This window comes from Cibotium barometz, chromosome 48, assembly GCF_041138505.1.
Source record: "Cibotium barometz isolate CiBa-2024 chromosome 48, ASM4113850v1, whole genome shotgun sequence".
In the NCBI taxonomy this organism is placed as follows: Eukaryota; Viridiplantae; Streptophyta; class Polypodiopsida; order Cyatheales; family Cibotiaceae; genus Cibotium; species Cibotium barometz.
In genome coordinates, this window is record NC_141093.1 from 20,621,589 (window position 1) to 20,648,635 (window position 27,047).

Below are 27,047 nucleotides of genomic sequence, written 5' to 3' on the forward strand. Positions count from 1 at the left end.
ACTTCCCCTAGTGTAGAATAATGCATAATCTCCTCTGACAGACAAGTGTATGGCGAGGCTCCTGTCTCCTCCTCCTGTGGCATGTCCTCTGTAATGACATAGGAGGATCCTGATGGAGAAAAGTAACATAGAGCTATGTATATAACCCTGTCTTGTGAGAGCTGTAAGCTGATCCACATATATCTGGCCTCTGGATCCTGTGCTACCACTCTCAGTCTCCCCTGTAGCTCCCGTCTGAATGGGACTGCTACTCCCCCCGACCCTCTCGAGGTACCCTGGCGTGTGGTCCTCCTGTATGCTAACTCCCACTGGAATCCCTCTACTCGAGGTAGCCCTCTCTCTGGGCTCTGATGTGTCTCTGTCAGAAGTATGATGTCTCTCCCCACCATAACATGCTCCAGGCACCCATAGTGAACCATTACAGTTCCATACTGCCATGTGTATCTCTGTCAGTTGCCTGGTCTGTGTCCCATAGGCCCCAAACCGCTAATCCATGGGCCGGCCATCAATGATGACCCGACCATCTCGATAGAAGGCCTTCTTGCCTTCTCTCCTCGCGTGTAAGACTCGTGGCATGCAAGTTCTCCTATGCTCAAGCTACATCCTCGTGAGATCATCATCCAAGAAAATAGGAGCTCCCTCTAAACCTCGTAGTATGACCCTCTTCCTCATGAAGGTGACCCTCTCCGTCTCTTCCTCATGAGAGAGAGAGAGAGAGAGAGAGAGAGAGAGAGAGAGAGAGAACGAGAAGAGGACACATGTCAAATCCCCACCAAATCTCCTCGTAGAACGCTCCTGGTACAAGACTCGAAACTTGCAAACAAACCAAACAAACAAGAAGGGGTGCAGGCCTGACTCACCTCCCAACCATGACAGCCGTGGGCAAGCCCACAGTCTTGGCTGTCCCCACCGAGCCACGAGCTGAGCTAACTAGGTTGACATACCGACCAATCTCCACCTCGCGACGTCTCATACCGCCACGAAGCTACCCTCGCGGGCCTCAAGATTGCTGCCGGCCTCGGCTGCGTAAAGCAAGTGCAAGTCTGTACTAGATCCAAGCTCCAGTCCATAGAGCTCTCACAAAACATGCGAGACTCCATATGACTAATGACTAACCTTGGCCACCCTTTTATAGGCTCTTGGCCGGTCATCGGGCATCCACACTTGGGCGCCCGCCCGTCCATACTTGGGTGTCTGCCCGTTAGTCTATCCCTAACTCAGCTCGCCAATCAGCCTGCCTAGCTCCAAGCTTCCCCAAACCTCGAAGCTAGTCTCGCGTGCGTGTAGCACACGGTAGATACACACTGTGCACATGACATACTCCCCTTCCTCTAAGAGCTCACTCCTGAGCTCACTAAAAAGCCAGGGTAATCTCTCTGAAGAGTATTCAATGTCTCCCATGTAGCGTCCTCCTCAACACGATCCTTCCACTTGATCTTGTATTCCGTGATAAGCATATTACGCAATCTTCTTTCACGAAATCCAAGAATCTTTTCAGGTTCGTGTGGAACAAATGTCATATCCTCAACATCTATGATTTCCTGAAGAGTAACTAACTGATCTGTTCCACCCAGTACTTTCTTAAGTCTACTGACATGAAATACAGGATGAACTTTCACATGAGAAGGCAAATCCAATTCATATGCAACTGAACCAATCTTTTGTGTAATACGAAATGGTCCACAATATCTAGGAGATAATTTCGGAGATCGACTTGTCTGTAAAGTCTCGGAATCTTTCGGAACTCGCAAATACACCATCGTTCCTTCAGAGAACTCTCCGAGTGAACGATGTCTATTAGAATGAAATCTGTCTCGGTCTTGAGCACTTCTAATAGACTCCTTCGCAACTTGTAACATTTCTTGCATATCTTGCAAAAAATTACGTGCTACATCCTGCTGAAGTCCTGAGAATCCTACTATAACAAATGATCTAGGTTAAAAACCATACATAAGCATGAAAGGACTAAAACCTGTACTCGTATGCTTAGTACTCTTATAAGCAAATTCTAACATAGGAAGATAATCCTCCCATGAACTCAGTCTTGTGGATACATATGCTCGAAGCATATTCTCCAAAATCTGATTCACTCTTTCAGTCTGGCCATCAGATTGAGGATGATCTGGGGAACTCAAATTCAAAGTTGTTTCCAACTTCTCAAAAACAAGTTTCCAAAAATCACTCGTAAACTTAGTCCCTATCACTAACTACGTCCTGTGGTAACTCGTACAGTCTAAACAATTGCTCAATAAACTGCCGTGCTAATTACGTAGCTGTAATAGTCTTCCGGGTCGGTAAAAATCTAGCCATTTTTGTCAAGCGATCTACCACAACCCAAATAGAATCGTGGCCTTGATGTGTTCTTGGCAATCCGGTAATAAAATCCATGGAAATACTTTCCCGTTTATTACCTCGGATTTGCAAAGAATGCAACAACCCAGCCTGTCTAAAGCGTTCAGCTTTATTTGCCTGACAAGTTTGACACTTGAGAACATAATCTTCTACATACCCTTGCATCTTTGGCCAATAAAAAGTGTGTTTCACTAACGATAGCGTCCTGTGTATCCCAGGGTGTCCAGTAGAAGGGGCGTCGTGACACTCCTTAAGAATCTTGGACCTAATGTCCGGAATCTGTGGTACACAAATTTTGTCATTACGGAATAGTAAACCATTCCGAATCATCCCCACTGGCCTCCTGCAGCCTAAATGGTAGGCTGTTCAGTCATTGAGTCTTGGTCCATCAATGAGCTCCCGTCCTGGATCTTCTGCCAAAATGGACCAAAATGACTATCAGTCCTGCAAAGCCCTCTCAATGACTAAAATAAGTCAGTAGAAATCTCGGTGAACGACAAAGTATTCACCTCTCTAATTCGACTAAGCGCATCTGCAACACTATTCATGGACCCTTTCCGATAACGGATCTCAAAATCAAAATCTTGCATTGACTCAGCCCAACGAGCTTTCCTTCCTCTCAAATCATCCGCATCACACACATATTTGATTGACTAATGATCAGTCAATACCACAAACTTGGAGCCATATAAATAATGTCTCCAAACCTTGAGAGCTTGAATCACAGCATAAAGCTCAAAAAGGGGATGCAGGCCTGACTCACCTCCCAACCATGACAACCGTGGGCAAGCCCACAGTCTTGGCTGTCCCCACCGAGCCACAAGATGAGCTAACTAGGTTGACATACCGACCAATCATCCTCCTCGCGACGTCCCATACTGCCAAGAAGCTACCCTCGCGGGCCTCGAGATTGCTGCCAACCTCGGCTGTGTAAAGCAAGTGCACGTCTGCACTAGATCCAGGCTCCAGACCATAGAGCTCTCACAAAACATACGAGACTCTATATGACTAATAACTAACCTTGGCCACCCTTTTATTGGCTCTTGGCCGGACATCGAGCGTCCACACTCGGGCGCCCGCCCGTCCATACTTGGATGCCCGCCCGTTAGTCTATCCCTAACTCAGCTCGCCAATCAGCCTCCCTAGCTCCAAGCTTCCCCAAACCTCGAAGCTAGTCTTGCGTGCGTGTAGCACACGGTAGATACACACTGTGCACATGACATAGAGTTGACCAACGAGATTAAGTGTCGTCTAGCTTTTTACTTTCAAAAGCAACCGGTCTACCAGCTTGAAATAGAGCAGCCCCGTAGCATAGTAACTGGCATCAGTTTCAAGAACATAAGGCCGACTAGGATCGGGTAATGCTAAGATAGGTTCTTCCTTGACTTTATCTTTCAAAATTCTGAAGGCCATATCCAAATCGTTATTCCAAGTGATAGGCTAATTTGACTTACGTCTACGACCTTTCAACAAGTCGGTCATCGGTAGTGTGAGCTGAGAGTACTCCCGCACAGATTTCCAAAGAAAAACAACAAAACCGAGAAAAGAACGAAGTTGTTTCACTGTTCGCGGTATAGACCAGTCCAGAACCTTCTGAACTCGGTCATAGTCAATGCTCAATCCATCTCTAGTGATCTTGTGTCCCAAGTAAATGATGTCTGTCATAAAGAACTCACATTTACTTAATTTAGCATATAGTCGATTCTGTCTTAAAACAGATAAGACAATCGTGAGGTGTCTAACATGATCCTTAAGAGTACGACTATATATCAAAATATCATCCACCAGGAACACCACCACAAATTTCCCTAAATGTTCACGAAAAAGATCGTTTATCATTTGCTGGAAAGTGACTGGAGCATTGGTTAACCCAAAAGATAATACGAGAAACTCGTAATGGCCATACCTAGTCTGAAAGGCGGTTCTTTCGACATGCCTTTCATGAATACGTATCTGGTGATAGCCAGTACGTAAATCTATCTTCGTGAAATATTTCGCTCCTGCTAATCGGTCAATCAGGTCATCTGATCTATGGAGAGGATAACGGTTCTTAATTGTCAGCTTGTTTAATCTCTTGTAATCTATACACATTCTCCAAGTATTGTCCTTCTTCCTCCTAAGCAACACAGATGCACCCCAAGGTGATTTACTTGGACGGATCTGGCCCATCCTCAAATAATCTTTGAGTTGTTTAGCCAACTCATCTTCCTCAGCTTGTCTCATCCTGTAAGGTGGAATACTGACAGGATGGGCACCAGGGATCAAGTCAATACAATGATCTACTACCCTTTCAGGTGGTAAACCCGATGGCAATTCCTTAGGAAATACATCTTGAAACGAATCAAGTATCTTCTGTAATTCTTTGCTTTCAAACACACTTAATTCATTGACATCTATGAAAGGTATGAGAAATAAAGAAAGTGGAATCAATACACAATGGAAAGCGGTATACAAAGAAGAATCCATTATATTTCCAAAATCAACTGTATTTACAAGAGGTCCCTGAGAGGAATGTACACATAACCGGTAGTAGACTTCCGGTCATCTGGATGACCGGCATAATCCGAATCCGTGTAACCATGCACTAATGCATCCTGTTTGCCAAAGCAAATGCACATATCCTGTGTGCCCTTCAGGTATCTCATGACACCTTTCACTGCTTCCCAATGCTTCTTGCCAGGGTTGGCCATGTATCTAGAAACCACTCCCACTGCAAATGCAATGTCAGGCCTAGTAGCAACCATGGCATACATGAGACTGCCACAAGCTGACGCATACGGAATCTTGGCCATATCAGCCCTGTCTCTATCCAACTGTGGGCTGTCCATAGCACTGAGTTTCACATATGGAGGCAAAGGAGTACTAGTCTTCTTCCCCCCGTCCATATTGAACCTCTGCAAAACTTTGCCAATGTATTCCTTCTGAGACAAATACAACACATGCTGATTTCTGTCCCGAAGTATCCGCATACCCAAAATGTGATTTGCATCACCCAAATCCTTCATATCAAAGGTTTCATGCAGCCTCTTCTTCAAAGCATCCATCTCTTTACGAGATTTCCCGGCAATCAACATATCATCAACATACAAGATGAGGATCAATAGACTGCCATCCAAAGCTTTCTTGGTGTACAAGCAGTGATCTATGTCACTTCTCCTGAATTTCTGAGATTTCATGAATGTATCAAATTTATGATACCATTCTCTTGGTGCCTGTTTGAGCCCATAAAGACTCTTTTTCAGCTTGCATACAAGCTTCTCTTTTCCACTCACTGCATAACCCTCTGGCTGCTGCATATATATCTCCTCATGGAGATCACCGTGAAGAAAAGCAGTCTTCACATCCATCTGAATCAAGTCCAGATCATCATGCGCAACCAAAGCTAACACAGCTCTACGTGTGGTCATTTTGACCACTGGAGAGAAGATCTCCTCAAAGTCCACACCATATTCCTGCTTGAAGCCCTTAGCCACTAACCTGGCTTTGTATCTTGGCTTTGCATCAGGTGCAACTTTGAGCCTGTATACCCACTTGCATGGCAAAACCTTCTTGCCTGCAGGCAAATGCACCAACTTCCATGTTCCATTTTTGTGAGAGAATCCATCTCTGACTTCATGGCACGCTCCCATAGAGCCTTGTCTGCCCTCTGTAAAGCCTCTTTATAACATGAGGGCTCCCCACAGTCAGTAAGCATCAAATAGTCAACCCCTGGAACAAACCTGTCAGGGGCTCTGGAGGGTCTTGTGGACCTCCGTACCCAATGACCATCATTTGCAGGTTGCTGTCCAGCCTGCATATCACCCATTGGTGGCTCCTGTTCCATGCCATAAGGCTGAAATATCATGCCCGGTATCTCCTCTAACTGTGGTATATCCATAGGGATATCTTCTGCCATATCTGGCTGTCCATTTGGACCATTTTCAGCACCATTTAAGGGCTGGTTTTGCTGCTGTAATGGCTGATTTACAGCCCTTTGTTGTTGTCCATGATGTCCATCATCATCAAAGATGACTCTGCCAGGCTCCTGTTGCCTTGCAGGCTCCTTATACATGCATGTTTCATCAAAAATGACATCATTGCTGCATATGATCTTTCTATTCATGGGATCCCAAAGTCTATACCCCATTTCACCTCTGTCACCATATCCTAGGAATATGCATTTGTGAGACTTAGGATCAAGTTTGGTGCGCATTTCCCTGCGTATGTGCACGTACGCAACGCAACCAAACACTCTTCAAGTGCTTGTATGACGGAGGCTTCCCTGTCCATACTTCTTCTGGCACTTTCCCACCAAGCCTCGTGTTAGGTGACCTGTTTATAAGGTGAACGGCTGTCATAACAGCTTCAGCCCAAAAACCATGAGGTAATGCAGCATGTGACAACATAGAACGGACCTTCTCCTTAATGGTCCTGTTCATCCTCTCTGTTGTCCCGTTTTGTGGAGGATCATAAGGAGTAGAGAGCTCCCTCTTGATGCCTTTAGCATCACAAAAGTCCTGAAACTGTTTGGACATATACTCTCCACCATTGTCGGAACGCAAAGCCTTCAGTGTTTTGCTCAACAAGAGCAACAAACTTCTCAAACACTGAGAATGTATCACTCTTCAAACGAAGAGGATAGACCCACACCTTGCGTGTGGCATCATCAATAAAAGACACAAAATATTTTGCCCCTCCCAAAGAAAGCTAAGGCATCTCACATACATCTGTATGCACAAGCTCTAACTGAGCATCTTTCTGTCCAAGAGCTTTCTTGTGGGGGCACTGTAGTTGCCTACCATATATACAATGCTCACAAAACTGAAAACTTGAAAACTTTAGAGAAGGCAAGTAACCCAAACGAGACAATTGCTCCATTCCTTTGACACTCATGTGTCCCAACCGGCTATGCCACATAGAAATTTCCGGCAGCTCGGTTGCATTTACATTAGCATGGTGACAAACACCTGCATGCATGAAGTAAAGAGTGTCCACCTTAGAGCCTCTGGCAACAACCAGTGAGCCCTTACTAATTTTCCACTTTCCACTACCAAATGTGGTAACATAATCAGCATCATCAAGCTGTCCAGTAGAAAGCAGATTCTTCTTGATCTCAGGCACATGCCTGACATCATGGAGCATAAGCTGTGAGCCATCTGAAAATACAAGCCTCACATCACCTCTGCCAAGAATCTTGCATGCATGGTTATCACCCAAATAAACCACTCCTTCATTGCCAGCAGTATACCTGACAAACAAGTCTCTGCAACCTGTGACGCGAAGGACCAGTTTGGGCAGGCGAAGGACCAGACGGACAAGCTATGGCTTCTCTCGCAATGATGAAGTGCGGTGTGGCAACAGTGGCGGGACTGCAGCAACGCCTCACGACTGTCCCGTAACACGCGTAGCTCGCGGAACACAGGTGAGGCTTGACAGGTTTGGAGTGTGGCGAAAAACGGCCACGGCAGAGTTTAAGCGACCACACGTAAAGGTCCGCCCGCCAGCCGACGACCAACGCGTTTTGCCTTCGTACGTGTTCGCTCGTTGACGGCGCCTCCGACCGGTAGCTCTTTGCCGTCTAACGTTCAGCGCTGACACCCCTTCGTTACACGCCTGCCTGCGACCTTCCACGCTCACCGCACCATTGACTACTTGATGCTCATCGCTTCTTGCCTATGGCGCTGCTTTCGCTTCAGTGGTGCTATCGCCTGAGTTCGCACAGCTCTGGTGATGGGTTGGCCCCCAATTGCTTGTCCAGCACAGGAATAGAGAGGCAGTTTGGCAGGACTCAGGAGCTTACCTCTAAGCTCTGATACCAGTTGTGTGGGAGAAACAGGAATTAGGGTTAGGTTAATGTGTGGGAGACATACACAGAGAAGAACAAGGGAGAGAGAGAGAGAGTTGTGGGGATAAGTCAACTCATGAGAGAGAGTTGTGGGGATAAGTCAACTCATAAGGCATGGGTGTGTGACTCCCCTATCACACATGTATATTGCACTAGTACACATTGTGCACTTAGTACATTAAAAGTACTAAGTGTACTATGTACTATAACTTATGGGCTTGTACACACTATAAGGGTGGGCATAGTGCCTTTACCCCAACAAAGATCGGTTGGCTACATAAAAGCATAGAGCGGGCAGTCTACAGGTGAACAACTCTCTCTCTTTGTGAGAAGGCCGACAGCCAAGACTGCAGGACAGCACGTTTCTCTCTCCCATCTTCTCTCTCTATCTTCGTGAGTTGCTGGACTGCAAGGGTAGCGCTCAAAGCTACACTCCGGTTGCAGGCGAAGGTGTGGACTGAAGCCTCTCTCTCTTTCTCTCTCTCTCTCTCTCTCTCTCTCTCTCTCTCTCTCTCTCTCTCTCGGTCGGTCGGTCGGTCGGTCGGTCGGTCGGTCGGTGTGAAGATGGAGATTAAGGCAAGGATGATGGCTTATGATCACACGCATGCAAGCCAAAGGAGTACATAGCTTCTCTTTCTTCCAGTCAGAGGGTTGTTCGGGGGTTCTTCTCTCGATTCCTTGTGAGAGGAGGAATTTGCAGCCCGAGAGGGCAAATACAGGAGCAACAATTGAATGTTTCAAGAAGGGTTCATGGACTATTTCATGGCTGTGTTTTTGGCTACGTGCATGGGCAAATTGACTATGTTCACAGGGCCTCATGGATGTACTATCTTGGTTGATTAGAGGTGAATAACAATGTTGTGTTTTGGGGCACAAGGCTATGTGAAACCTCTATGCTAAGAGGTCTAGAGGACTAGTAGTTTGGACATGCATATGTATAAGCCATGAATGGCCATGATGTATTCAGTTAAACTCTTCCATTGAATGCGAATAAAGAAATACCGAAAGGGATGCCAAGCTTTGGGGCCAATAGGTGTCGCTGTTCTTTTTGTGTAGGAGCACTCTAGCTCTCTTTTATCTGTCTTATTTGCTGGATTACAACTGTGTTTGGGTGACTGCTAGTCTACCGCACTTTGGCTTCTACCAGAGGTTGGTTTCAAAGACTCCCAAAGCTTTCACATGTAACAGCTGACTCCCAAAGCTTTCACATGTAACAGCTGACGTACACAAGATCAACATCTCCTGCCAAGACCTTCTCTCTAATGAAGTGATTATGGACCTCTATGTGTTTGACCCGCATATGAAACTCTGGGTTCCTCGCTAACTGTATGCTACTAAGGTTGTCGCAATAGATGACAACCTGCTTGTACACATGCAGCCCCAAATCTCCAAGTAGCTTATGTAACCATAGTCACACGGGACGGAGCGGACAGCAGCTTGGAACGCCGGGACGGCGATGCGGGATGGTCCAGGGACGGGGACGGACGGACGTCCCCCACAGCACGTTTCTCACAGGGGACGACGACAGGGACGGCGCAGGGACGGGGGACGCTAGTCGGGACGACACTGTGCGGGGACGGCAGAGAGCCGTTGGTCGTCGTTTTTTGCCGTTGCGCCTTCCCGTTTCTAGCCGTTTCGCTTCCCGTTTCTAGTCGTTTATGGTTGTTGGCTCTTTGAGGCTTGGCCCTCTCTCTCTCTCTTGCCCTTGAGGCTTTCCTCTCTCTCTCTCTCTCTTGCCTATCTATATAAGAACAAGCCTCTACAAGGCTACAAGCACACACAAGTTCACAACTCTCAAGGCTCAAGCTTTTTCTCTCTTCCAACTTCCAAGTTCCAAGCCTCTAGGGCCTAGGCTCTCACACAAGGCCCACGGGCCGCCGCCCTACTATCTAGATTCTAGAATCTAGACTCTCTCTCTCTCTCTCTCTCTCTCTCTCTCTCTCTCTCTCACCTCTCCCTCAAGCCTCTTGAGTCTTGACTCTTCCAACTTCCAAGCCTCTAGGGCCTAGGCTCTCTCTCTCTCTCTCTCTCTCTCTCTCTCTCTCTCATTCCTCAAGGCTCTCTCTCTCTCTCTCTCTCTCTCTCTCTCTCTCTCTCTCTCTCTCTCTCTCCCCCCCCGTCACCGAGAGATAGCAGCTATCCGAATGAGAGACCAAATGGAGACACAGGAGAGGCTAGCTCGCTTTCATTCAGACTCAGGGTACATGTTCATGCCATTCACAGCCTCAGCATCGGCGATGTATGATATCTTATATCTCTCTTATGGCACTGGCTGGAGTTAGACATAGATCTGCATAGCATGCTTGTACTACCCCTTCAGCATATAGAGATGCATCTTGCCTTAGCACTCCATCCACATCCCCACCCCCCTTATATTGTTTGTATATGGGCTCCACCGATCCATGATGATTCACAGTTGTATCCAGACACATGCACACTTTTTCTTTTGTTTCTTTTCTTCCGATGACCGGAAGAACACGGTTGTATTATTTTTTGTCTCATAGGCCGACTTTGGCCTCTCGTAGACGTTAATATATCTTTCTTTCTTTCTTTCTTTCTTTCTCTCTCTCTCTCTCATTCCTCAAGGCTCAAGAGTCAAGCCATCTTCAACCATGGCATCCTCCTCACGTGCCGGGGTTTCTCGTAGAAGGACAATGTCAAATCCCCACGGATCCCCTTGTGATCGATCTTGGTTCGAAACTCGAATCCTGCAAACAAACGAACAAACAAACAACAAGGGGGTGTAGGCCTGACTCACCTCCCAACCATGACAGCCGTGGGCGAGCCCACAGTCTTGGCTGTCAGCCACGAGCTGAGCTAACTAGGTTGACGTACCGACCAATCTCCTCCTCGCGACGTCCCATACCGCCACGAAGCTGCCCTCGCGGGCCTCGAGATTGCTGCCAACCTCGGCTGCATAAAGCAGATGCACGTCTACACTAGCTCCACGCTCCAAGACCATAGAGCTCTCACAAACTCGCGAGACTCACTATCCTCAATAACTAACCTTGGCCACCCTTTTATAGGCTCTTGGCCAGTCATCGGGCGTCCACACTTGGCCGCCCGCCCGTCCATATTTGGGTGCCCGCCCGTTAGTATTTCCCTACCTCAGCTCGTCAATCAACCTGCCTAGTTCCAAGCTTCCCCAAGCCTCGAAACTAGTCTTGCATACATGTAGCACACGCTAGATACGCACTGTGTACATGACAGACAACGGGATGGACATGGTGGGAGGAGGTTAACTACACCACATCCGTTCATGGAGGCGGTTCTCGGCCATGGGTATGCAAGCTTTGCCCGTGCCAGCAAACGGATGACGCCGACAAAGTGCGAGCCCACCTCTTGCATGAGAGTGGGCATGAGGTGAGGTTTTGCACGAATGTCACGCCCAAGAAGAGACGGGAACTTCTTGACAAGCTTAGTGTCTACGAAGCGATCAAAGCGACAAGGACACCACGAGTGGCCGTGAATCCCGCGACGATGGGGAGAGGAACTCAAGCCTCTACAATGGAGTCATGTGGTGGATCGGGATCATGCACACCATCACCTTCACCATCAAGTCGGAATGTTACTCCATCCACGACGCCGGCACCCTCCATCTCCACGGCCTCTCAATCATTACGTGGCCCATGGCGACAATCTACACTTGGGGAGAATTGGAACCCCAAGTTGAAGGAGGAGGTGGATATGGCAGTGGCCCGTTTCTTCTTCCATGACCACATTGCCTTTCAAGCGGCTAGGTAAGTGCAATCGATCATTGCCAATTCATCATTCATGTTTTCATCATCCTAGTCCCCTTCTCATTAGTAAATTACTTTCTTGAATAGGTCGGAATACTTCAAGGTCATGGTTAAGAAAATTGGGGAGTATGGCTCAACCTATACGTCCCCCTCATCCGAGAGCTTACGCACTACATTGCTCAAGAAGGAGAAGCGCATTGTAGAGCAAGCGGCCGACAACACAAAGCGGCAATGGGAGAGGAACGGAGTCTCCCTCATTGTGGATGGATGGAGTGACACCCGCAAGAGGAGTATTCACGGCATGGTTGCATATTCCCGCGGAGAGATGTACTTCATCTCATCTCATGATGCATCCGGCACTGGGAAGAGCGCGGATGTGCTTGCGGCGGAGTCATGGAGATCGTTGGCCCCGAGCATGTAGTGGGCTTTGTTGCGGATGGGGAGCCTTCCAATAGGGCGGCGGGAGCTATTCTCCAAGGTATGTATGGACATGTCACGGTGTCCTTTTGTATGGTTCATTACCTAAACAACCTCCTCAAGGACATCGAGACATTACCATGGATCAGCCCGCTCATTGAGGAGGCCAACACCATGGTCTCCTTTGTCCTCAACCACCAAAGACTTCGGCATGAGTTCAACAAGAGGTCCTGTCTCTCTCTCCTCAAATATTTCGACACCCGGTTTGCCTACAACTTTCTCATGTTGGGCCGGTTGAAGGATTGTAGCGGTGCTTTGAGGGGGCTTTTCCTTAGCGACGAGTTTGTCGCCATGCAAGAGTCCCATACAAACACTAGCCAAGAGTGTAGGCTACGGGCAGATGACGCCTCTTGGTGGGAGCGTGTGAAGACCACAGATGCTATGGTGAGGCCCATAGTCCACCTATTGAGGATTGTAGCCCACAGATGCAACCATGCATAGGCAAGGTCTACGAGGCCATGGATCGCATGATAGAGAAGTTGAAAGACTTCATGCATGACGAAGACAGATACGAGGAGATCCACGCCTTGTGTCTAGGAAGGTGGAATTCCTACTACTCTCCATTGCATGCAACAACTTATGTGGTGGACCCAAAATTCCAAGGCAACAAGCAAGAGAGCGACCGGGAGGTGAGCGCTGGATGGAGGATCATCTTGGATCGTCTTGTGCCTGATGCATCGGTTAGGCGCAAGATCAGGGACCAGCTTTCGATGTACAGGTCATTTCATGGCTCCTATGGCTGTCATGATGCACAGGTTGACTGCTCCAAAGTTGGTACTGCTCTATGGTGGGAGGACTTTGGTTCAGATGGACCGGAGCTGCGGCGGCAGCTTGCCATCCACATACTTAGCCAGGCCGTCAGCTCCACTTGCTTGGAGCAACTTTGGAGTACCTACAGCCACATTGCCTCTAGGAAGAGGAACCGACTCGAGGTAGAGCGTGCCAATGACCTTGTCTTCGTCAGCGCGAACTTGCGAATGCTTTGCAAGAGCGTGACCAAGAAGGCAGATTCCTTACCGAGTGGGAGATGAGTCAACAAGAAGAGCAACAAGAGGATGAGGTGCAAGAAGAAAGAGGACTTACCATATGAGAGGCTATGCCGAAAACCTTGCTCACTTGAATAATCCTACATTTGTGCTCATTTTGATGTACTTCCAAAGTAGAATAAGTGTAGAGTAGAAAAATTTTAAAAAAAAATATTTTTTGAGTGCCGTTCCCTCCCCCGTCCCTGTTCCCTACTTATGGCCGTCCCCCGTCCCGTCCCCGTCTCCGTCCCCCGTCACCGTCCCCCGTCCCTTGTGACTAGGTATGTAACTAAGCTACCTCACATGCTGCCATCACAGCATCCATGTGCTCTACCTCTGTACTCGGTAAGGCAACTGTCAACTACTTCTTGTTGCTCCATGTAACAACACCACTCCCAAAGGAAGACATAAACCCACTAGTAGATCTTTTGTCCAAGATGCTACCAGCCCAATTTGCATCAATGTATCCACACACCTATATACCAGCCTCATAGAAGAGACCATAATCCACTGTGGACCTCACGTAGCGTAGTGTGTGCCTCACACTATCCCAATGCGGCTTCCAAAGAACTTGTATAAACTAGCTCTCCAACCCAACTGTGTAGTTCATATAGTGGCATTCTCCAAATCTCACCTGTGTTTGCACTCAGCTTACCATTATGATCCAATGGTATAGAAATGGACTTACAGCCAGCCATACCATATTTGGACAACATGTCGAATGCATACTATCAAGTCCGACAAGGGCTGTATCCAGGAATATCAAGCTATGACATCTCACTACAAATATCCAACTCCAACCATTATAGAATTTAGACTACCTTGCCAAGGTGACATAAATATTAGTATGCAATGTGAACAGCATAGCAAATCTGGTTGGTGGCGGCCTGCCCTTGGTATCTTTTATGTGCCCATTAATGCTGTGTCCCATTCTCAGCATTCGTAGGTCCTTGCTCAGTACTCAGCTCCAAGCCTTCAGCAACGGGCTCTCATTCAAAGCTAAACCAAAGTAATAATTCCTCATTGGCCATTTGAATTGCCTCACAAGCCTTAATATGTATTGTGCTTTGTAGAGCAGTACATTCCCAAGTACTTCTCAGAAACTAAAGCAAAAAAAGCTCCTAGAAAAGCCAGCCTACCACTAACTGTTCTGACATACCGGCAGCCAGCCCCATTCTATCAATAACCAAGGCCCAAGTTATGCAGCTTCGTTAACTTCTCATGAGAGGAAACTGGAGCTCAATCCTCTTCCCCCCACACATCCCCCTCCAAAACCATGTTTCTTCTCTCCTTTCAAATGGTATATAGTAAGCTACATGTGTGGACAGCATTGGCACCCACCAAGTGCAATCCACGGCGACTAGAGGGCTGCTGGGGAAGGTTTTGAGCAAGGTCATATTTCCTCTGTGACATCAACTAGATCGCCTTTAGCGCAATAGCCCACCGGTATAATAAATCATCCCCCCTCCTCTTCCTGCATCAAAAAGTGGCAATAACTGCCAAAAGCAAAGAAAGCCAGTATTACTACGCCACTGGCTCTCTACCCCTCTCCCCTTTTTTTCTGTCTCCTATGTATCCGCCCTCTAGACTGCCTGACCAGCCACTCTTCCACGCTGTGCTTCCATTCTTTTATTTTTCCTGCATTGGGCTGCATCCAAGTGACTTCTTTGTAACAATAGAAGGATCTAAAACCATGCTGATGCTATGTGTAAAACAGCGTTCCTGCGCTTCAGGTTAGTACGAATCAAAAACTGAAAGGAGAAAGTAATGGGCCAGAAACATGTCTATCTTTCCAGATTTTTTGATTACTAGTGATTAGTTCGCAAAACACGCATGTTGGCATCTAATGGCACAACAGATCGTCCATGCAAGTGGTTAAGGAAATCAATTGAAGGGTTTGCAGAACTAGTGATAGGTTGAAAAAACCAGCTTTGAAAAACCCTAAAGAAAAACACACGAACAAAAGTGGGCGCGCGTGAGAGAGAGAGAGAGAGAGAGAGTACCATGGATGTAGAAATGGCTTCAACAAGATCGATTCAGTGATTAATCCACCAAACAGCAAAAATGGACCAGCAATCACATACTTTTATATATATATATATAGATATACATGAAACTTCAGAAATTCATAAAATATTTCTACCTACTCACCTGTGTGTGTCTATATATGTATGTATGTATGTATATATGTATGTACATGTGTGTGTCTATACATGTATGTATGTATATATGTATGTATAGGTATAAGATTATGCGCTTTATTTTTTTAATGTGTCATTGCTTGCTACATTTGAACCCAGTATCAGTATCGCCTTCTTGGGAGGGCATAGTCACTACCATTGGGCTACACTGACCTACAACCCAAAAGGCTAAGTGCACTTGCACTTCAATTTATTTTTTTTTTGAATTGCCCAATATCAATCTACCCTAACAACTCACACTTGTTGAGGCAAATGGTGAATGTAGATGTGAAAAAGCTAAAACAAAGAGCATCTTCTTTTTTCTTTACGAGTTATAGAGAAGTTGCAACGACCCAAATTCCAAACATTCCATGGGTCCAATCAGCTATTCTATACACTGTGATAGTTTGCTTAATTAGGTCCTTGTCCAAATCAAACCACAATTATTACCTAATTAGGTCCTTTTAATTAAACAATTATTGCCTAATTAGGTCCTTGTCCAAATCAAACCACAAACTTTCCTGTTTTAAAAAACTTGTGAACTTTCTTTTTACTTGAAAAACAAGGGTTCACTTTCACATTTAATATGGAAACAAAGTAATCGCTTTAGTAGCTCCTTTGTAAAACAATTGAATTTGTTTTTTTACATATTGAAATGATGCAAGAATTGTGAAGCTAGAGTTCATTAAATTAAGAGAGAGAGAGAGAGAGAGAGAGAGAGAGAGAGAGAGAGAGAGAGAGATGTCTAGGAAAGGACAAAATGACCCATAAGACCAAATACACAACATAAAGATCTCAAGCCAAATTTGTGGTAATAAAATCCTACATGTAAAGCTACGATGCCATGCATTTTATACAACTAAAAGAAATATGACTTTGTTTTGGGTTTTGGTTTGGTTTTGGGGGAATCATTGATTTATAGGGGGATGAATAATAATAAATAACACTTTTATAGATACCTAAGGTTTAAGATCCTTAGTATTCACACACAAGTAAGATGATCTTTAAGAAATTTAAGTAGGATTTTTCATTTAGGTTTTTATCGGGCAATTCCTAGTGGGAGAAGCTTGACTTGTTTCCATCAAGTATGCAGAGTATAAAATATTATCATTACTAAACAAAAAATTTGGCAACAGATATCAAACAAGCAAGGGGAATACTTCATAGCAAGGGGAATAATCAAACAAGCAAGGGGAATACTTCATAATAACAATTTTGAAATACATGATCGCCACGTACATTATCACATGTTATACCGCTCTGGTATCCTTTATTATCACACATTATACCACTCTATTATCCTTCATTTCATCAATGAAAGTGCTAACTTAAATGAGGGCATGGCACATTTCCTTATAATTATAATTTTAAGAGGAAATGTGTACCACCTTTCCGCCATACCTTATGCACAGTCTTTTCCCCTTTTTTTCCACTCATGCACACGTTCGTATAAGAAGCGTTATTGCAATCAAAACAATTGACTTTATTAATGATTGATATTGGTTAACATGTTTTTGTGCAAGGAGTGTGCAATAGTTGAAGCATCTATATCGTTCTGACAATTACTCTCAAAAGTCTACAGTAAAGGGGTGCATTCTATTCCAATTTTAAAAATGCACTATGAGACTACAGTAATAGCCTTCTTTAAAAACAACTTTAAAAAATGTGTATGCCTTTGCTTTAATGTGCCGAGCATCATTTTCAAGATAGCAAATTAATTTGATAGCTAGAATGCAATTTGTAGAAGGACTACTTTTGTGGCATAATTAATATTGCACTAAGAGATCACAAAAAAAGGGCCTTTTAACCAACAAGAGAGTGACACATATGCCAAATGATTTGAATATTGTATCTTGTTTCAATTTGAAGTACCCTTAAATAGGGGGTGGTATCTGCCCCTTTACCCTAAGGGTCGCACTTACTTTTTAAGCAAGCTTGTTAAGAAGGCATCATAATAGAGGTGGATGTGAAATTTTGAACACTACTATATGGTTCATCCATGTGTTATTTTGCTAATAATCTTACAATTAAAATAGCTAAAATCTAGAAAAAAAAGTGTGCTACATTAGTATTTGTATGGAAAAAAAACGTGTTGGATTAGTATTTGTATGGGGTAGACATACCTTTGGCTCCCCAATTCAAAGGGTTATAAGCTCCACTTCTATGTTAGAAAACTCGAGTTCTTCTCTTGTTTGCAATTCCATGCATTGGAAAAAGGAAGAAGGCTGATAAGGTCAGTGTGCCTTCAACCTCTTCCCATATATTGCATCATTGTGGTCGCCCTTGCCCATGCTCTAAAATTTAAGATTAAAGGATGTATTGGAAAAATTTTGTAATCATTAGTGTCTTTAAGACTGTAGGAATACACTCAATACTAGAGTGAAAATTATGGGTGCTCGACATCCTCGTATTCACACGAGGAGGCCGTATGTGTTTAAAGATACAATGGATTAGATTTGGCACACTTTCAGATAGGTTACATGCTACACTAGGTCGTTATCTCATAATAGTCCACACATGCAGTAGTAGGCTTTATTTTAGACTGTTATTTTATAATGGTCCACACATGGAGTAGGTAGACTTTACTCTTGGACACCTTGTCCTGGGCCCAAGATGGACTCAAATAGCCATGAGAGGTAGAAAAATTGTTATGCAGTTACTAGTACATCTTTATGGGCTGAGTCTACACTGTGGTGGCACCGACTATGAACGTGGACCTACACGGTCATGTCATGGCGCCCTCTATATACATACCTATAAAAATACATGGCCAACCCCTTCTCCACACACTTCATTAATCATCACTATGAACATAGACTTGCGCGGTCATATCATGGCCGCCCCATGTTGCAGGCCTATAAAGATATATCCATATTAGCCATTGAATCTCCCTTCACAACAGCACATGGGTGTGGAGCTTTGCCATCTATAGTAGTAATATATTATTCTTCTCTATTTTTATTATTGTGCAATTTGAGTTTTAAAGTTTAATACTGTGAAAGATCCTACTTCTTGTGAGCATGCTCTTGTATACATGTGTACATCGCATGTTATATCCTCTTACATGGTATCAAAGCTCTAGCTTAGTACAAAACTTCTTACTATCTAGTAGTCCCTTAGAGAAATTGCATCTTCCGCCTACAAGACCCCACCCACCACCATTTGGTGCTGATGAAAAGCTTAACAACACCAATTATCCTCTCTGGAAGTTCAAGATTAAGGTTATTCTTTCCTCCTATAAGCTTTGGGACACTATCATTGGTGATGATGTTCACCTGCCACCAACAAGGGATGTAGACGACAACCCTATGCCCCCCATTACCAACCTTGTCCTCCAAGTTTAGAGACGAGGGGATTCATATGCTCTCTGTGTTATCATCACAAGCATGGAAGATAGTGTGTTGACAATGGTTCAGCATCATGTCTGCAGCTCCAGTTTGCTGAAGCATGGCCTTTGTTGGAGAGCCAGTACAAGATTATAAACCCCTCAAGGGTTCAGAAATCTCAAAATCAACTTCAACAAGAGAAGTTGAAAAGGTGGAGTTGTTTCTCTCTAGAATAATCAAAGATCTCTGATACAAGATCATAAACCCCTCAAGGGTTCAGAATCTCAAAATTAACTTCAACAAAACAAGTTGAAAAGGTGGAGGTGTTTCTCTCTACAATCAAAGATCTCCATGACCAAATAAATGGCCACAAAATCGTGTGCTCTCCCTAGGTCTTGCTCATTGCTCTCTAAGAGTATTAAGATTAAGTATGATAGTTTTATTACATCTTTGAATGTTGATGTCAGGCCTACTCCTCTCACATTATTTAAGGAGTTTAGCTCATTACTTTAGGATGAGGAGATAAGGATACAGAGTCATAATGGTGGCAAGCCAAGCTTTCTTTGCTAACACCAAGAAGAAGGGCAAGGATTCTAACTCCTTCAATTCATAAGAAAAAGGTTAAATGCTTTTACTATAACAAGAAAGGACACATAGCTAAAGAATGTAAGAAAAAGCTAGCAGATGCGAAGAATAGCACTCTAAATGAAAGATCCCTGTCCCCACCACGCAATGAATTTAGGGGTGCTAGCAGCAGAAGTAGCACTTCTTGCGCGAGGCAAGGTCCCTCACTCGGGGCCTCACCTGCGTATATCCGGGCAAGAGACTAATCCCTCGGTTCTTCCAAAATCGAACCCAGAAAAACTTTCCTCGCCCGGAAAGCACGGGCAATTCCTCGGATATTTTTACTCTGACATAGTTAAGAGCCTTAATTAAATGAACTGATCTGATCGAACCCATAAGTCCCATAGTCAGATCAAAGAAAAGACTTGCACTTGGATCATAGATACCAACACTTTTTTCCTCATTGAGAGGCACAGCCCTTGATTCTTTTCCATAGAATAATTTTTATCCGGGATTTACTTCATCAATCGTACCATAACAGAATTGAGTCTCTTTTTAGGGATCCATCAGTCCAGCCTAACCCCATCCAGTCCGTGGGTTAGCTAGCCGCCCAACCACTGTAGTGATGGGATCCATTTAAGAATTTGGTTAGGTTTTGTCCGGGTACCAGGGAAAAGAGTTTCCAAGTCCCCTAGCCGAATATTCATGCAAACTTAAAACTAGTCACACCACTTACACACCCGATATGAAATTGCCTTTTTCACAGATTCAGCTGTCTTTAAAACAATCTTTTCACAGATTCAGCTGTCTTTAAAACAATGTTTTCACAGATTCAGCTGTGAAAACAATCTTTTCACAGATTCAGCTGTCTTTAAAACAATCTTTTAATGAAACTATAGTATCACTGATCATAATCCTCCAAAATATCTGGTTAAATCCTAATTTCTAATTTTTTCCTTCATCGGTGTACCTACGGCATCATTGGCAACCAGAACGCTCACCACCTTGTCTACTTTAGGAGCCTTTTCGATAGTTCCTAGCTCATAGTACCCGGCAATATATTCTCTTATAAAAATCAAAATGGAATCTTCATTGAAGATCAGCAAGATCAACCAACAGATCCATATAAAAGAGCCATGGACTCATCCGTTGAGGACCAGCAAGGTCAATCAACTAGATCCATGCCCGAATTTCGAAAACAACTCTTACTCCTTGATCCAAATATCTTCCCCGATGCACGTGTGGGTATTATCGGCGACCCATAGCCTGAGCACCGTATGGTCAGCACCCTCAGGATCCTTCGCAAGTCACCTAGCGCTTCACTCATAGGCCGCTTCCTTGGTCTCTCATCCACTGTACCAGAAGCTCATCATTTAAATCGAACCGAGGTTAATCAAGACCTCGGCTACCTTGCTACGCGAGACATCCTTCGTTGACTCTCTGTCAGCTGTTGCAACTTTATCAGTTAGGTCTCCACAACCTCATTCACAAGACGGTCAAAATGCTTCCCCAGCATTCTTGACATAAAAAAATCATTTAAAAATAGGTCATAAATACAGTTTCTATAACGATCTCTCGTCTTTCCACATTGTTCCACATCAATCCACATTATTTAATCCACATCCATTTCATATGTATTCCCATTCTCATCCAATCACATCATTTTCATCTCGTCACATCTTTCCTCATTTATCCTCATCAAATCTCATCCACTCGCATCTATCCACATCTCATCACATCACATTCATTCACATCTCATCCATTCATATCTACCCCGATCCACATCACATCCATTTCACCTCACATCTCATTCATTCACATCTATCCCGATTCACATCCCATCACATCTCATCCATTCACATCTATCCCGATTCACATCCCATCACATCTCATCCCATCACATCACATCTCATTCATTCACATCTATCCCGTTTCACATCACATTCATTCACATCACATATCATCGATTCACATCTATCCCAATTTACATCACATCCATTTCACATCACATCTCATCCATTCACATCCCGATTCACATCACATCACATCTCATCCATTCACATCCCATATCATTAATTCACATCCCGATTCACATGACATGACATCTCATTCATTCACATCCCATATCATCTCATTCATTCACATCCCATATCATTCATTCACATCCCAATTCACATGACATCATATCTCATTCATTCACATCCCGATTCACATCACATCTCATTCAATCACATCTATCCTTTTCACATCACACCACCTCCATCCATTCACATCTATCACATCACATTCATTCATATCCATCACATTCATTCTTATCTCCATCCCATCACATACATTCACATGACATCACATCTCATATCATTCACATCCCGATTCACATCACATCTCATTCACTCACATCACATCACCTCCATCCATCACATCACATTCATTCATATCCATCACATTCATTCTCATCTCCATCCCATCACATACATTCTATCCACATAACATCACATCACATCTATCCACATCATATCTCATTTATACACATCTCATCTCATTCATCCACATCTCATCTCATCCACATCCACATCCATCCAATCGTTCACATGTACGAATACCCACATCTATCCATACATTCATATCTATCACTTCACATCCACATATATTCATGTCACATCACATCTCTTTACATCACATCCATTCTTTCACATACACATCCACATCCATTCTTTCACATACATCCACATCCATTCTTTCACATACACATCCACATCCATTCTTCACATACACATTCACATCCATTCTTCACATACACATTCACATCCATTCTTTCATATACATATCCACATCCATTCTTTCACATACATCCACATCCATTCTTTCACATACACATCCACATCCATTCTTCACATACACATTCACATCTTGATTCACGTCACATTACATCTCATCCATTCATTCACATCTATCTGATTCACATGACATCTTATCACATCTATTCACATCACATCCCATCCATCCATTCATTCACATCTCTCTGATTCACATGTCATCACATCTCATTCATTCACATCCCGATTCACATGACATCACATCACATCTCATCACATCTATTTGATTCAAGGTTTGAGTCGGATAAGATTTTTTCTGAACTATCTTTCTCGAAAAGGTTTGATAATTCAATTACTATTTTACTGAATTTCTCGAAAAGATTTGATAATTCAATTACTATTTTACTGAATTTCTTTCTTTGAACATTCACTTAATTGATTTCTAAATTAGTTATGAATTCCAATGAGGAATAAATTAATCATTTATCTGAATATTTTGATCTTGATAGATTTCTTGAATTTTCTTTTTACAATCCGTGTAAATATAAAACGATAGAAATTTCTCTCTTAGAGTATTTAATTATTCATTTATCAAATACTCATAGAATTTAAACATAGAATTTAAGAGAATTCTAATTTTGATATAAAAATTCTTTATGCATCTATTTATGCATAAAAATCAACTTTAATGGGAATAACACTTTTTAAAAAAATCTGTTTATGCATCTATTTATGCATGAAATCAAATTTAATAGGAATAACACTTTTAAAATATAAAAAAGAATTTCTTTATGCATCTATTTATGCATAAAAATCAATTTTTATAAGAATAATGCTTTTATAATTAAAAAAATCCTTTATGCATCTTTCTATGCATAAAAATCAAATTTAATAAGAATAACACTTTTATAATTAAAAAGTTTTCCTTTATGCATCTTTCTATGCATAGAAATCAAATTTAATAAGAATAACACTTTTGTAATAAAAAAGACTCCATTATGCATCTTTCTATGCATAGAAATCAAATGTGATGAGAATAACACCTTTATAATTAAAAAAATTCCTTTATGCATCTTTCTATGCATAAAAATCAAACTTAATAAGAATAACACTTTTATAATAAAAAAATTTCCTTTATGCATCTTTCTACGCATAGAAATCAAATTTAATAAGAATAACACTTTTGTAATAAAAAAATTTCCATTATGCATCTTTCTATGCATAGAAATCAAATTCAATAAGAATAACACTTTTGTAATAAAAAAAATTCCATTATGCATCTTTCTATGCATAGAAATTAAATTTAATAAGAATAACACTTTTGTAATAAAGAAAATTCCATTATGCATCTTTCTATGCATAGCAATCAAATTTAATAATTAATATCAGTGATATCCATGCATATTCATAAGTGAATATGTACATGAAGTAATTATAATATTTCTTTTAGATGCAAAAATGGTGGGAATTACTCTTTTGGAATAACATAAAAACAAACTTTCTTTTTCATAAAATTCTGGAAAATTTTGCCATAACCTCCTTTGTATGGCTGACCATTTCTCATTTTTTATCTTTCTCTATTTAACTTAATTAACCCAATTTAGAAATATAAAACTCTAATTTACACAATTTTCTAAATTCAAGAGAGTAAACAATAAGAAGAGTTTAATTAATCACTTAGTTAAACTTTATAGGATAAAGAAAGGTTGGAATGTAAAGAAGAGAAGGGTGGCCTTTTCATCAAAGACACATCGTTTGAATTTAATTCAATCATTTGCAAAATATAAAAATTCAATGATTGAATTTAATTCAATCATTTGTTGCAAAACATAAAAATCAAGAAAACCATAGATTTTTCATTAAAATTATTAAACAAAGTAAGAAAATTAGCTTACATGGAGCTTGTAAGCTCTCCTTTGGCTTGAGGGATTGAGAGTTCTACTATTGTTTGAAGCATTAGTGGCCACCAATTCACATTGGAGAGGATTAGGCCAAAAACAATTGAATTATTAAAAAAATTCAATGTAGATGGCTTAGGAGAGTAGAGTAACAGTGTATAAACACCATTAAGCTTTTACAAACGGGGAGGCTTCTATTTATAGGAAAAAGTGAGCCTCTAACCAAGCAAACTGATTCTAGAATTTTTCAGATCAGTTTGGTTAATTTTTGACCATTTTTGGGTCAGTTCAACTTACTTTTTGGATCTAGTTTTGAAATAGAAGAGAGGAGAGATGAAAATCTCTCATTTTATTGATTAAAAATTGGGGGTAATTATGAGAAAAAGGTGCCTACTTCATGAGAAAAAGGTGCCTACTTCATGAGGGGAGAACCCCACACTGAGGTGTCAAAATTCAGTTTTTTAATTCTTTTCTTTGGTCCTTAGTCCACTCTTCATCTTATGTGAGCATTTACTCATTTTTTGGGGGGGAGGGGGGTTTCTTTTATTCTTCAATTTATCTCCTCCCTCCACTTGGATTGATCCTATTGGCCCATAGGAACCTTAATTGGACCATAATTCAAAAATTTCTTAAAATCTGGACCCTTAGGCTAAGGTCCTTTATACCTATTTTCAATTAATTCCAATTGCACATTGGAAAGTTCTTTTTGAATTTCTGTTTCAGGGGAACCCATTTTAGACACTAGGAGGATTTTTATATCTAGACATTTTCTCTCTCTAGGCCAAAACAGGGTAAAACAGGATCTTTCTTTTATTTTAGAGAGGGAAATAATTATAAGATCAGAAGGGGAGGTTCTTACACCTACACACCTCAAAAGCTGGAGGGAGGAATCTTACATCCTACCCCACTTAAAAAACGCGAGATGTCCTCGTCTCGCAAACTAGAGGACAACTCTTTCCCTTAAGATCCAATTGATTCTAAAGGTTCCTTATAGTCTGGTCAACCCAACAGAATCCTGGGATAAAGATTTCTTATATAGAACTCATCATCAGATAACAATTCATTCAGATCAGATCATTCATATCCTTAATACAATAATGGTCCATTAGACCAAAATTTCCATCTGAACATTCCTCCATGGGAATTTCAATTATATAGGTTTTTAATTTGTCATCCCTTAACTTGATCCACTGGGTCAAGTGTTAACAGTAGCAATCTATCAGCACAATCCACTAATCTCATAGTGATTTGCTGAAGTCATTATCGTCATTTCAGTTACAAACATCACCAGGGACTCATCCCATTCATCCTCATTGTGGTTTTGCTCAGGATATCATTTTTCAACCAAAATTCAGGAATCATCATTTTTCAATCAGAATCCAAATCAACTCATCAGTTCTCAACCAGAATTTTAAAATCATATCAACCACATTCAAATTCATCATCTGGATAGCATCGGATAGCATCGTATAATATCAAGGTCTTAGATTTACTCGTATATAGTGCCAGTAAAGAGCTACAGTTATACCCTCGATATGTACGGGTAGTCACGGTCCTTGAAATTTTAAGGTAAATACCATCATGTCTAGGCCTCAAGCAAGTCAGGGATTCCATACAATTGCGGTACTTCCATTTGACCTATTTATGAATCTTCATTCTGAATATCAATTTGTATGAATTTCATCACACAATTACAACCTTTTACTGCTACTTCATCAATTTTTGACATTTCTGGTTTTTGGTTGATCCACTTTAGCCAATTCACTCTGATACCAGCTGAAAGATCCATGTCCCCACCGCGCAACGAATTCACGGGTGCTAGCAGCGGAAGTAACACTTCTTGCGCGGGGCAGGGTCTTCTAGTAGGATGTTTTTATTAATTAGCATTATGTTAGGTAAAACATTCATTACAAAACAGTCCTTAAATGGCAATTTCTAGGAGCTAAGATCGGTTCTGATACCAATTGTAAGGTTCCCCCCTTCTAAAATAGGAAAAACACTTAAGATAGTCCACTAAGTCTTAACTTGGAGAAAATTTCCTAATTATCGACACCTTGACCATGTAGAGATTCAAGGATACGATTCATAGCTAAGACCTAGTCCTATCCCCCAAGGGGGAGCGTGATCTTCTAAAAATCAAATCATCCATAGGGTAATTGATCATAAATTGGGCAACTACTAGACTTGATTTCTAGAGCTCTCTTAGAAATATTATTCTACCCTCTTAGATAACGTGAAAATGCTTGGATTATCTTTACATCATGCCAAATCATGTTAATATCATGGGTGATGCCATTATAAATATTAATATTTTTTTGTATATTTATGTATGATTCGGTCCTCCAATGTTTGTTACATTTGGTTTGTATGGAACTGTGATTCTTGGGTTGCTTATGCCTGGCAAACATGTATGTGGTGATGGTTGGAATACTTATGGAATATTTATTTACCAATTTACTATTGGTTATTTTATAAGTGAAGAGAATTTAGAAGATTGAGGAGGATGCGCATAATATCGTTTGTTGACACACAGTCTTCTAGAATAGAGTTGCCCAAGAACCTATTTATCTAGCGTAGGGCTTTCACTTAATCTGTTGGAAAGCTGCCCGACTAATCGGGTCCACCCGTCCGTAGGATGGTGCTGTCGGGGCATTCCATCCTCCGACTTTCCACCCTACTCACGCGTCAATTTATTTTCTAATTAATCCTACCACACTGTTTGACATAAATAAACATATTCCTTAATTAAAGCCCTTTTCACAAGGTTTGTTAAAACAACCTTTTTCCACAGTACAATAATGCCAAAGACAAGATTTATAAAAGGTTTATACATGAATCAATTTCA

The 27,047-nt window shown here is 42.2% G+C and overlaps 1 protein-coding gene across 2 annotated transcripts in view; it reads right to left on the bottom strand.

Moving 5' to 3' along the window:
- Window positions 1–15,613, bottom strand: part of LOC147610941 (heat shock factor-binding protein-like) — a 61,069-nt gene extending 45,456 nt beyond the window's left edge. Inside the window, exon 1 of one of the 2 annotated variants that reach the window (XM_086785605.1) lies at window positions 15,422–15,613. In XM_086785605.1, coding sequence (XP_086641731.1) covers window positions 15,422–15,424 — 3 coding nt within the window. In that variant the 5' untranslated portion in view covers window positions 15,425–15,613. The remainder of the gene's footprint in view (window positions 1–15,421) is intronic. The other variant, XM_086785604.1, reaches the window with a different exon arrangement.
- Window positions 15,614–27,047: the final 11,434 nt, after the last annotated feature.